Source organism: Callorhinchus milii, unplaced genomic scaffold, assembly GCF_018977255.1.
Source record: "Callorhinchus milii isolate IMCB2004 unplaced genomic scaffold, IMCB_Cmil_1.0 Scaffold23, whole genome shotgun sequence".
NCBI classification, from domain to species: Eukaryota; Metazoa; Chordata; class Chondrichthyes; order Chimaeriformes; family Callorhinchidae; genus Callorhinchus; species Callorhinchus milii.
This window is the reverse complement of record NW_024704764.1, coordinates 4,298,779-4,311,937: the sequence shown is the minus strand read 5'-3', so window position 1 is coordinate 4,311,937 and position 13,159 is coordinate 4,298,779. Positions and strand designations below refer to the sequence as shown.

General features: G+C 44.0%; 1 protein-coding gene across 12 annotated transcripts in view; it reads right to left on the bottom strand.

The window, feature by feature from the left end:
* The window catches only part of raraa (retinoic acid receptor, alpha a), a 377,347-nt gene that overhangs the window by 77,530 nt on the left and 286,658 nt on the right, over positions 1–13,159 (bottom strand). The window contains exon 1 of one of the 12 annotated variants that reach the window (XM_042343428.1): positions 996–2,445. The exons of the other annotated variants lie outside the window; for them this stretch is intronic. Coding sequence (XP_042199362.1) covers positions 996–1,155 — 160 coding nt within the window. The 5' untranslated portion in view covers positions 1,156–2,445. Of the gene's footprint in view, positions 1–995; positions 2,446–13,159 lie in introns of those variants that run through there. 12 annotated transcript variants of the gene reach the window in all.

The window sequence follows — 13,159 nt, the reverse complement described above, 5'->3', positions numbered from 1 at the left end:
ATCAACAGGGAAAAGCTTGTGTGATATTCCATTAACAATGCAACTAACCCCACCTCAGCACATACTAAATATCCTGCATTTAAGAAAACTGCAAACTGGCCAAATTTTGAAGAGCCGGTAATATCTGCACACGCCCTCTATTCAGTGATCTGGAGACACATTCAAATCAAGGATAAAGGAAGCCAGAACAAAGTACTAATAATAACGGCTGTGGAAGAAATGTCAAAACCGATTAAACAGAACTCTGCCAAATCTCACTCACAGAAACACACAAATATCCTAGACGTGAAACCCTCGCAGCAAAGATACAACAAATTGAGAAATATGAATTCCAGTTGGGACAGCCCTGCAAGCACAACACCAAAGTGGTCTGGTTATAGTACAGGAATGCACACACTCGACATGGGAGGAAGGGAACAGACGAGCAGCAAACGCTTTAATCCTCTCGAGGTTCCCTGGTTTAGCAAAGAGAATTTTCCTCCCTTACACCATTGGGGAAGGAGACAGCTGGGTTTGAGGTTTCCATTTGGATGCTGACAGTCTGGAAGGTTTTGGAAAATGGCACATAGCTGAGAATTAGTCAGTTGGATCACTAACGTATATTCACAACTCTCTGCTAATCCACCATCAAAGTCGTGAATCGCAAGACTTTTTGCAAGACTTCTTACTTCGTAAATTGAAAGTTACTTTTTACAGCTTTTCAGCAATTAGATTTTAACAGTTCAGGCAGCGAAGCGGAGCATAAAACTGGCTACCGCGTTTCACCCACAGTGGCTCCACTTTACAGTGTATTCTGTGAAGCGCTTTGAGACGTCTTGACGACGTGATAAGGCGCTGTATCAAATGCAAGGAGTATATTATAAATATCACTCTGCAAGATGGGGTGGTGGGCAAATTAATCCAAACAGTATTTATTTACTCAGAAAATCCAAGAATAAGAACAGTAAAGTTCACCAAAACATGTAATGTGAGTGTGGTGAGTGTGTGGTACCTACACTGAGGGTGGGGAAGCCTCTGCCAGTCTTTGTGTCCGATCCCAATGAAGCAGGGTGGGCTGGATCCCTTGTCCTGGAGCAGGCAGGAAGGGCTTTGAGAGTAAAAATCCACCAGCTGTCCTGGATTTACTGTCAACACATCCATGCAGTCAAACATCATGAGACAGAAGGGAGCAGAAGACAAACTGCCCCTGAAGCTGATCTGCAGGCAAACAGTCGCAGGTCCCTGTTCTCTCTCTCTCTTTGCTTCCTTCAGACCGGCTTTGATAGGCTGCAAATTAGCATTAGCCCAGGACCAGCACCTCTCAGTCAAAAGGGGACGAGACCAGAGTTAGCACGAGGGATCATGTTTGATTTTGTTTCTGTTGTTGTATCTGGGTCCCAGAATCATGCTCACTTGCAGCTGGTGAAGCCGTGATCCTGTAATCAATCCAACTCTTCATTTATCACTGAAATACCACAGCAGCACCAAGCCCTACAGAGCGAGAGCGAACAAACACACACACTCACAGCAGCATCCCCGCTCCCCACGCCTTCCTCTCAGAGAGCAGCTCAGAGTCCAAATCACACCTCCATCAAAGGCCCCTGTGATTGCCAGGCTGCTGCGTGTGACAATAAACTGCAGAGTTTAAGTCCTGCTCCTCCGGTCTCCCCTGCTATGTGGTTGTGAATAAGATGCAGTGGAGCCTCTCTGCTGCCTTCTCCCTTCCCTCCCTCTCTCTGTCACTGGGTTTAAAGGATTCATTTGCTTAAAATATGCGCCTGAACTCTCACTGAACCCTTTCCCTGGCAGCTAACCTTCAAATGACCCTCGCTTTCTGAGATCACATTCAGCCCCTCTCAATCCCACTCGCTTTCTCTCTCGCTCGCTCTCTCTGTGCTGCAAATATTCTTGTCAATCAAACCAGTCAGCGACCACCTCCTGCCGCCTGTAATGGAACACAGGAACAACGAGAGCTGCGGAGGGGAGGCTGACAGTGTTTAACACACTCAACAAGCCTAAGAAAGGGTGACACACAGTCCAGCTAATGGGCCATTCATAATTTTCACAGACTACTTTTTGTAAAACTAACATTTTTGGAACGGACGTAAGGTTTGCAATTGATGGCGTGAGATTAGAGGGAGGAACAGTGATAAACTGAAGCAGAATCAGCACAGGTCAGGCTAGCATTACCAGGCCATTTGTCACCTGGCTGAACACCAGGACTGTTCATTACCCACTTCCCCAATTCACTGTTGTCTGTTTCCCCCTTTGTTGACATCACTGGGAATTGTAGAAAGTGCGAGGACAAGATTCTGCAGAGCTGCGATCATCTCCTGCAATCAATAACCTGCTAACACTCACTCCTAATGCTTGATTGGTGAGCGTTCAGCCATTCTGCCCCCGTTCTCTGGCACTCTATCTTGAAGTCCCTCCAACTCACCCCCTTCCTCCCATAGGAACATAGGAATTAGGAGCAGGAGTAGGCCATTCAGCCCCTCCAGCCTACCCTGCCATTCAATAAGATCATGGCTGATCTTCTAACCTAACTCTATCTGCCCGCCTTATCCCCATATCCCTTAAACCCTCTATCCTTTAGAAATCTATCAACCTCAGTCTTGAATATGTTCAAGGACTGAACATCCACAGCCTTCTGGGGTAAAGAATTCCACAAATTCACTATCCTCTGAGTGAAGAAGTGTTTCATCAACTCTGTTCGAAAGGGCTGTCCCTTAATCTTAAGACTGTGATCCCCAGTTCTAGATTCTCCTACCAGGGGAAACAGTCTCACGGCATCTACCCTGTCAAGCCCCATAAGAATCTTATATGTTTCTATAAGATCACCTCTAATTCTTCTATATTCTAGAGAATAGAGGCCTAGTTTACTCAATCTATCCTCGTAGGTCAACCTCCTTATCTAAGGAACTAACTTAGTGAATGTACGCTGCATCCCCTCTATGGCAAGTATATCCTTTCTTAAATAAGGAGACCAAAACTGCACACAATACTCTAGGTGCGGTCTCACCAGGGCCCTATACAGTTGTAGCAAGACTTCCCTACTCTTGTATTTTAACCCTTTTGCAATAAACGCCAACATGGCATTAGTCTCCCTAGTTGCTTGCTGCAACTACATACTAACTTTTTGAGACTGGTGTACAAGGACACCCAAATCCCTCTGAACACTATCTAGTCTCTCCCCTTCTAGAAAATAATCTGCTTTTCTGTTTTTATACCTAGGTGAATAACTTCACACATCCCCACATTATATTCCATCTGTCACCTACTCGCCCACTCCCCTAGCCTATCTATATCCCTTTGTAAGCTTTTTGTGTCATCCTCAGAGCTTACTCTCCCACCTAGCTTAGTATCATCTGCGAATTTATATATTTTAAGTTCTTTGTCCTCGTCTAGAACATTGATACAGATTGTAAATAGTTGAGGCCTAAGCACTGATCTGTGTGGTACTCCACTGGTCACATCCTGCCAATCTGTGAAAGATCCGTTTATCCCTATTCTCTGTTTTCTTCCCGTTAGCCACTCTTCGATCCATGCTAATATATTGCCTTTAATTCCATGGGCCTTAATCTTGCGTAGCAGCCTTTTATGTGGCACTTTGTTGAATGCCTTCCGAAAATCTAAATATACTACATCTCCTGGTTCCCCCCTATCTAACCTGCTAGTTACATCCTCAAAAAACTCTAAAAGATTTGTTAAGCATGACTTCCCTTTTGTAAAGCCATGTTGACTCTGCCTAATCATGTTGTGGTCCTCTAAGTACCCCACAACGACATCCCTAATTAAGGATTCTAAAATTTTCCCTACCACCGATGTCAGACTGACTGGTCTATAGTTCCCCATCTTCTCTCTCCCACTCTTCTTAAATAGTGGTGTTACGTTTGCAATCTTCCAATCAATTGGAACCGTTCCAGAATCCAGAGAATTTTGGAAGATCAAAAACAAGGCATCCACTATCTCAGTAGCCACCTCTTTTAAAACCCTGGGATGCATACCATCAGGTCCAGGGGATTTGTCATTTTTCAATCCCAACAGTTTCCCTAGTACTAATTCTTTACTGATGTTAATTTCCCTAAATTGCTCACTAACATTAGCTTCTTGGTTCTCCTCTATTTTTGGTAAGTTTTCAGTGTCTTCTAATGTGAAAACAGAACCAAAGTATTTGTTTAATGACTTTGCCATATCTTTATCCCCCATTATAATTCCTCCTGTCTCTGCCTGTAATTGACCCACATTCACTTTTGATAGTCTCTTCCTCTTTATGTATTTGGAAAAACTCTTGCATTCTGTCTTTATGTTCCTAGCTAGTTTGCCCTCATAATCCATTTTCTCCCCCTAATCAGTTTCTTAGTTTTTCTTTGTTGGTCTCTGAAGCCCTCCGAATCCTCAGGTTTACTGCTCTTTTTGGCAGTATTATAGGTCATTTCTTTTAATTTTACACTTTCCCTAACTGCTCTAGTTAGCTCCCCTTTCAAAACTCATCCCAAGACGGATCTTTGAGTGTGCTTTTTAGACATCTTCCCTCCCCCCTCAGCCTCCACCACCCCCTGTCCACCCCCACCATACACAGAAGCTTGGGTGCCCAGCAAGTTGCGTAAAGCACTTTGAGATGTCCTCCCGACAGGAACAGTGATGTAATATCAATGTAAATTGTATTTAACCACAGGGAGGGTTCGTAATCCTGGCATCTTCAGGACAAGAACGCATAAAAGTGAGATGCTGGTAGGTGGGGAGTTAGAAGATAGATGGCTTCACCCAGCGCCTTGGGACGTCCTCCCAACTTGAGAGGTGCTATACAAATGTAATTTGTAATATGGGTAAATTGGTGCAAAGTATTAGCAGTTTTTATCACATTGTATAACAATTTATACTCCACACATACTGTATAGAGTGAATTCATGGATGTGGAATTGTGAACACAGGAGAGAGAGGCTCAAGCTTTCATGTTATGTGACTCTCAGTTGAGGTGTCTATACCATGTCCCCCCGGGTTAGGGGAAGAAATCAGACAGCGTGGCTCTCCTGATCACTATCTAATGACTCTTGCTGGAAGGTGTATTGTATGGACATTGGGTAATAACAGGTCAGACTCTGAGTTCCTTTTGCCCTCCACCCACAGTCGAAAAGCACAATCTCGAAGCTGACATGTGAAGAATAGCCAATTGGGTGATGTACCAAGAGAACACCATTGAATCTTAACCAAAGCACAGGGACAAAGGGGTCAACGACACGAGTACAGGGAAACAGGCAAACGGAGAAAATTGGAGGAAAAGAATAAATAAAAAGAGTTCTCCTCACTGAATGCATTTGTAACAAGAGAAACCAATTTAACCATTAAGAACAAATCACTGATTTGCAGAACCTATGCAGTGAAAGTCTCCTGCTGGGATCGGGACTGTCATGTTCACTGCTGAGGAGAGCGATTACCATGTTTTCTGTTGAGAAAAAGTTGCTCGTCAACCAGAAGTTGTGCCGTTAAATTACCATTTGAAGAGGGTCTGTGGGGTTCCTTCTGTAGTTGCAAGTTAGAGGGAAAAAAAAGCTCCCTCTGTTTGTCGGTGAGTTCCATCTGAAATATCAGCAGTGAATGGGAGGCCTGTGATGGGGATGTGCCTTCAGTTCTTTTGCATACCTCAGTATTCTAATGCTCTGTATCAGGAATAGCAGGAGCCCAGATGAAAGGCAAGAAGATGGTTTTATTGTTACTCCTCAGAAGTCTTGTTGCAGGATTCCACAACAGAGATCTTGGCCAACACCAGTTGCCTTTTATAATAATATATTTTTAAAAAGAATGTGTCAAACTGTAATCTTTTTAAAAAAAAACATTTTCAAGGCTCTTTCACCTGGATGCAGAAAGCTAGATTTCTGTTGATTTAATTAACTTCTGCAGAGAGCAGTAAATATGTGGAATACACTATCCAGAGAGCCAGGCGAGGCAGACTGAGTTAGAAAATTCAAGAGGGAATTAGACAGCTCTTTTGGAAGGAATTCAATTCCGGGGTTTAGCTGATGAAGTTGTGAGGAAGATATACAATTTATTTCATTATTTTGGGACCAGACAGATGGACTGCAATGGACTTTTCCAGCCCGTTACATTCCTATGTGCTTCGCCCTCGAACGGTTAATTGACGAGGCGACCACAATGCAGGGATCCAGACAGAGAACAGAAACTGCCTCGATCAGAAACTGCATTTTCCATTAAATATCACTGGAATCAAAAATCACTTCAGTCCCAAATTCAACAGATATCTCGGTAAACAGGACTCCGGTGAGCTCCACCTGAGTGAAAGGCGCTACACAAACCTCATTTGTTGTTGTTGTTGTCTTGCTGTGGTCAAATGACAAGTGTCCTGTAATTGTAACGTGGTTGTGTATATGTCCATGCACCCCTCACGCAGACCAGCGACCCAAAGCCCTGTTACCCCTCTATAGTCCATCAGTGGCACCATTCAGGGACTAGAAGCTACTCACATAGCCATCTCTCTGTATTCGGTCTCAAAGCTCCAATGTGTCCTCAAATGACCATTCTCTGAGCCAGGAATCCCTAACACGCGCTCACATTCTGTGTTGAGTTTCAAAGGCTTATCCATCTGACCACACGTAACAGTACGTTTCTTGTGTCACTTAGCTAAAGTGTCAGCTGTTACAGGACATCCTTCATCCATGCAACAGTCGCTCTGGTCTCCTTCTCTCACTCTTGGGCTTGTAATTTGAAATGGTTATGATTATCGGGGAAAAAAATCTTTGACTTCAAGACTAATAAATGTTTGGAATAATCCCTCAGCAAAGCAAACGCAAGCAAAAATATTCCACCACATGCGCTTTGTTGCAGTTCTGGTGCAATATGAACAACATAATAATAATCCTTGCATTTGATATAGCGCGTTTCACATCGTCTTGACGTCTCAAAGCGCTTCACAGAATAGACTGTAAAGTGAATTGACTGCATATTTGCGGGCGAAACTAACAACGATAACAAATGACACTTGTACAGGGCCCTTCACATCGGAAAGGCGTCCCAAGGTGCTAGACAGTCAGGGGGTTTTGGACCCGAGCTGGGAGTTGGGGTCAGGAGGGGTAGAGGCCAGGGGGTGGAGGTGAGAGGGTGGCCGAAGGCACGGTCGAAGAGGAAGGTCTTTGACAGGACTTGAAAGAGGGAAGAGAGGGGGTGAGGTGGAGGGATTGCGGGGTACAGTTCCAAAGTGTGGGGGCAGAAAGGCTGAATGCCTGACCACCAATGGTGGGGCGGGAAGTGCGGGGGACCTGAAGCAGCCTGTGTCGGCCGAGCAGAGGGAGCAGACAGGCTGATACGGGGTTAGGAGGTCGGAGAGGTGGGGGGAGCAAGACTATGGAGGGCTTTGAAGGTGAGAACGAGGATTTTGTAATTGATTCTGAGAGATGGGGAGGCTGAGAAGCCGGGCAGGAATGGGAGCGAATCCTCCTGAGGCAATTACTGCCTTTAAAACCAGTCACTACTCTTGACAGCAATTACTTGTGAAGGTCTTGTGGTGTTTCAAAGTCATAAATTGTCCTAAAAATGTACCTTTGTTGTTGTGCTTTGCCTTGAGTGAGCGACACTCGATCTGGTGGATTCAAACAGAGATTACATACCCACTCAGCCACTGCTGTGCTGGTCAGAATTGCTGGTGTCAGCTCTAAAGGCAGAGAGGGAAAAGAGTAGGACTCCACAGTTGAACCGCTCAGCTTTGTACAGTGAGTGGAGCAATTTCACTTCCGTTGCCTATTTCAGAGAATCGAGTATTGAAGATGGAAAAAGGGATTTTTTAACGTCAAAATGTCTGTGTTAATTCCCTAACGGGTAAACATGATGTTATGGAAACTCACAGGAAAAGCAGTAATCTTTCAGGTCATCACTTCGGCCACTGTGCGATTCGCAGAGTCACTCTAACACCACAGCTCCATTTAGTTTCCCAGACAACATGACTTGCAATGTCAGATGTGATGGGCTCACTAACTACTGTGCTTGGCACTGAGCCTGACCCTGCATCACAACAGACACATTCATTTTTTATCGGGTGGAACATTGAGATGCTTTACCTATTGAGGACCTAAGATCCCCCCAAAATGTATTTTTTCCCCCTTCCCCCTTTTACTGAGAGTTGTGTAAGCCATGAACTGAATATCTCAAAATAACTTGATTTCTTTTAGGTGCAAAGAAGCTGAACAGCAGAACAAAACACAAACCCATTTTCTGGCTTCAGCCACTGTATTCGTTCCTGTTGACTGAGTACTTTCAGCAGTGGATCCCTATTAACTGAATCTCTTTTACCCCGATTACTCATAAAGGTCCACCACCCGGGACAGTGTAGTGATAACAATGAACAGTGGCCATTAATCATACAAGGGAAAAGAGAAAGCTAAACTACTTTTAACCATTCATCACAGGGGGGAACAAAGATGCAGATTCTGTGACTTTTTTCTCCCAAACGCATCGCAGATTTTTCATAAAACGGAAAAAAAGAAAAGAACTCAATGTGAAAAAGGTTGAAACTCATTGTTGAATCAATGTTTTTTAAATCTTTCTTTTTAACTTGAAACGTCCTGAATAATATTTAACCTGATTCTCTGTTCCGTTGCTCTCTCATCAATCTACCTATCACCCCTTCCTTTTATGTATTTCATACTATTGTAAAGTGCTATTCAATCAGCGTCACAATCAAATATTTAGGCTTTTGTGTTCCTCTCTATCTCTGGCCTTTGACTCAAAGGGTCTCATTAATCCAACTCATTTTGAACTTTACGAAAGAGTTTCAGGAAAAAATATGCAACATATCAAGAACCGACTAGTGACAAATGGCCTCTTGTGTTACCATCACTGATCCTCTACAGCAGAACAGAGGTAGAGGACTGGAGGCTGAGAAAGCTGTACGGGCAACAAGGGGCACAACTAGGAAGAGAATTCCAATGAACTAGAGTGTCCTCTGAGGATCTCAGTTTTCTCTGCTCCTATTTAATGAAGTGAGACAGTGGTGTGGGAAGAAACCCCCCATTTTTGGCCTATTTTCTTCCCACCTCTCCTGAAGACACTAACACAAGCTGGGTCTGACTTTGTTTCTCTGGGGCAGGCTTTTCAGCTGTTCACCCAAGTGAAGGATACCCTTTCTCTGTGAGAATCTGGGACATTTCAGCTACCAGCTGAGCAAACCTCACGCTCATTTTTTGGGGGTCAGCTAGGTGTCTGGCGCATGTCGAAACCCATCGTCATGGAGCATCCAAACCAAATGGAGACTATCCAGCTAAAACCCCATAGTTTGGCATTAATAGCATGGTTTGGCAAGCTTTCTTGCTCCTTGTCCACCTAGGACCACACTACCCATTAGGGGTTTATCTTTCAGGGTTACCAGGAGCTGAGTGGGATGACTCTATCCCGCCAGTGACTGGTTGGCCATTCCAGGTCCTGCCAGTGAGCCAGGCTGGGGCTGTGCTGACATCAGCAGTGAGTGCACTGGAATACTGCGGACTCTCCTGGCTCAGGACTGGACTAGAGACCGGCACAGAGGGCTGGCTGGATTCCAACGTTCCTCACTCTCATGGTCCAGGACAGGGAATGCAATAGTGGGAGCAACTACTCAAAAATAAACCCAGATTATGCTGGGAAATTCATCGCACTGCAGACTGCTCTCTTTACAATCATCAGATCCTTTTCCATTGTTGGGTTTGTAAATCCACGTTGGTTAATCCTGCACTACAGACACAAAATAGCCTTAATCCCACCCCTTTGCGTCTGCTGCAGCACCAACCAACTAGTGTTCAATGCCACTGGGCAGTATGTCAGTGTTTGGGACTCACTCCTCCTCCTGACACTGATGAAACAGCTGTGTAAAGTGAAGGCGAGTGCAGGGACTCAGTGATTTTATACCACAGCTGCAGGTGAAGTTAAGTCTTGCAACTGCAGTTTCAACATATGGATTCCTTCCCCTCTACCCCTTAAACCCTCAGACAGAACAACAGAAGACGTGCATTTACCAAATCAGTCTGTATTAGCAGAAACACCGTCAGGAGGTGAGCGGAGTATCATATGAACAGGATCACATGACCAAGATAAGTGCAGAAATAATTGAATAAGCTTTAAATAGTACCAATCACTTCTAATTATTTTGCTAACTTGCTCAGTCCAGCCCTCTAACCTGCTGTCAGCTGATATGGTGTTTCATCTATTTAACCCCTGCAATGGTAGATTTCAGTTTGTCTAGTGATTCTCGTGTGGCGAGATTGAAAATTGAATTGATTGCTCAACCTATGGCACATTTGAGCACAGCAACGGTTCCTAGAAGTTTTTAATCTCCCTTTGATTCATCATCATACATAACAAGTTACGTCAGGCAAACAAATCGTAATATAATCTTTACTTTAAATGTCTGAATCCTTTCTGTTTGCAACTGACGATGTCTGGACATGCTTCTGACAGAGGAGCAACATAATGAACATAGGAACAAATACCTAGGAATGAGTTAAAGGCTTGTAACCCAATCTTGGGGTTCAGACGGCTTAAACCACAAGAGCGAACGTTCGAGTGATTTATAATCGACATCTAAACCCAGAGATTTGGTTACAGCTTAATAATGGCGCCTTGCTTTATACATCAAATTGTTCAGTGAAATCTTAAGCACATCAGCGGCTGATTCTTGGGCTGGCCAGTCAAAGCTTGAGACATTTAAACACCTTTGAAATGATCTAGCTGGAGATTAGTGTCACACAATCACATGGGGGGTGGGGGGAGAATGAAGAGGTTCTTTTTGGCTATGCATTACAGGCGAAGGTTTGACAGGAATGTTTTATAAAACATTTTTGATATAGTGACATAATGTCATCAACGACGATGACAACAACAATTTTGATTTATATAGCACCCTACATGCGGGGTAGCGACTTGGAGCGCTTAAATCATCGAGACATCTCAAAGCATTTTGCACGATATACTGTAAATTGTAGTGACTGTGTATTTTGTGGGCAAACGTAGCAGCCAATTTGTGCACAGCAATGTCTCAAACAACCATGGAGTGAGTGACCAATTTTATTTGAGGGATTGTTGGCCAAGACACCAGGTGAGAGAAACTCCTTTCTCTTTTCAAATAGGGCCGTGGGATCTTTAACATCCACCTGAACAGGCAGATGGGAACCTAGGTTTCAAGTCACATCCGAAGGCTGTTTCGGCACTCACTAAGTGATCACAAATAGTCCTGCACTTCAGTGAATAATACAGCAAAATACTATCAACACAATCACAGAGGAAGCCTTTCAGATAACTCAGCGTGTCGCTATTGTGCGTCTCAATCTTTAGTAAACCCAACTGCTCTGCTTAAACTGCAGGGTCTGGTTTGCCAAACGAGAGGGAAAAAACGCAGCCCTTCTCAGTGGGGCCCAATAGCTTCTCTTTACACTGTTCAATAAAGGAGCTCAAAGTACCCATCAAAAAAAAGCTTTACAGGCGTGCACATATCTGCTCATATATTAGTTCTGGATCCTCCAAATCAACACCTAATGCACACGGACACTTTCCTGATCCTCACAGAAAGGAACCACACAGAAAGAGATAGCGGCCTGGACCAGGACAGAGGCTGAAGGACAGCGAGTGCAAGACATTCAGTTATAAATAATCCTAACAACCAACTAACATCTCTCTAAAATAATGTCCTGCTTTTCTGTGATTGAATTTGAATTTTTTTTGCTTCAAAGGCTGATGCTATAGTTTAAGCAGCTGGTTTGGAGCCCGATGCTGAGGATGGCTAAATGAAGTAACATCAGGCGGGATACAGTTACAAGCCAGGGGGTGCTTCAGTAATCATGAAGTTTCAACTGTGTTAATTCACCTCCCTGACAGAAGCTTTGTTGTTCTTGGCTGAGCCACTAAGGACATGGTTTGTTAGCTTCAGCTTGGCCCATCTGGTGAAGGAAAACTGTGAGGAAAGATGTTCCCATCTCTGCCCGCTGTGATGTGCACAAAACAGTGTGGATCCAGGTGGAAGTGGAAGAAATTCCAAATGCAATGAATTAAAGCAGCTCAAGTGGATCAAGGCATTACCACACAGACATACTGGTCAACCACTAATTCACCTAATAATAATAATAATCCTTGCATTTGATAGCGCTTTTCATGTCTTCTAGACATCTCAAAGCGCTTTACAGAATAGACTGTAAAATGAATTGACTGTATATTTGTGGGCGAAATGCGGCAGCCAATTGCCCACAGCAATGTCCCACAAACAGTCGTGGATTGAAAATGACCAATTTATTATTGTTTTATTTTCTTGAGGGATTATCATCAGGCGTGTGGAGTAAGGAAACTTGCCCAAGGTTTCACCCTGCCAGGAATCGAACCCAGGTCTCTCGCTTGCAAAGCGAGTGCTCTAACCACTGAGCTACAGGACTCCACTTTAGTCACTATAGTCACAGCAATGTACCAGGGCTCTCCTGGATTACATTCTCAACGCTGGTTTATTTTTCTTCACCTCCCTCTCCCCCATATAGTGCCTCATCCTTCCGCTACTCCTCACTTATAAACCCAGACAACAGCTTTAGTACTCGGGATACTACCCTGCGTGAATGCCCCTATAAATGCAAGTTGTTGTTGTTTAGCAGGAGCCAACGTTGAAGAGAAAAGAAAATTTACAAACGAAGCCATCTCTAGCGACCACTTGCATTCCAGCTGATGTGGAGTCCTGTAGTTCAGTGGTTGGAGCACTCACCTCACCTCTGTTTACCTAGCAGTATGTAGGAATCCAGTCATTATTCGATTGGCGGATCGCTTTTCCGACAGTAATAATTCCATCCAAAAATAATAATAATAAATTGGTCACTCAATCCACGACTGTTTGTGGAATGCTGCTGTGCGCAATTGGCTGTTGCGTTTCACCCACAAAAATACAGTAAATTCACTTTACAGTATATTCTGAGAAGAACTTTGAGACGTCTCGAAGACGTGATAAGATGCTGTATCAAATGGAAGGATTATTATTATTACCAGACCAGGGATCCACCTTGAAACCTGTCTGCCCTGTGTGCACCACAGGGAGAGCTCACACATTCAGCCAATGTTGGGTTTCTTTAAACACAAATTTTGACTCAGAATTTTTTTTTAGTGAATACAAGGACAGCTCATCTGAGCCATTGAGTTGGGGAATTCTCCCCCTCGTATTGACTCAGAACTC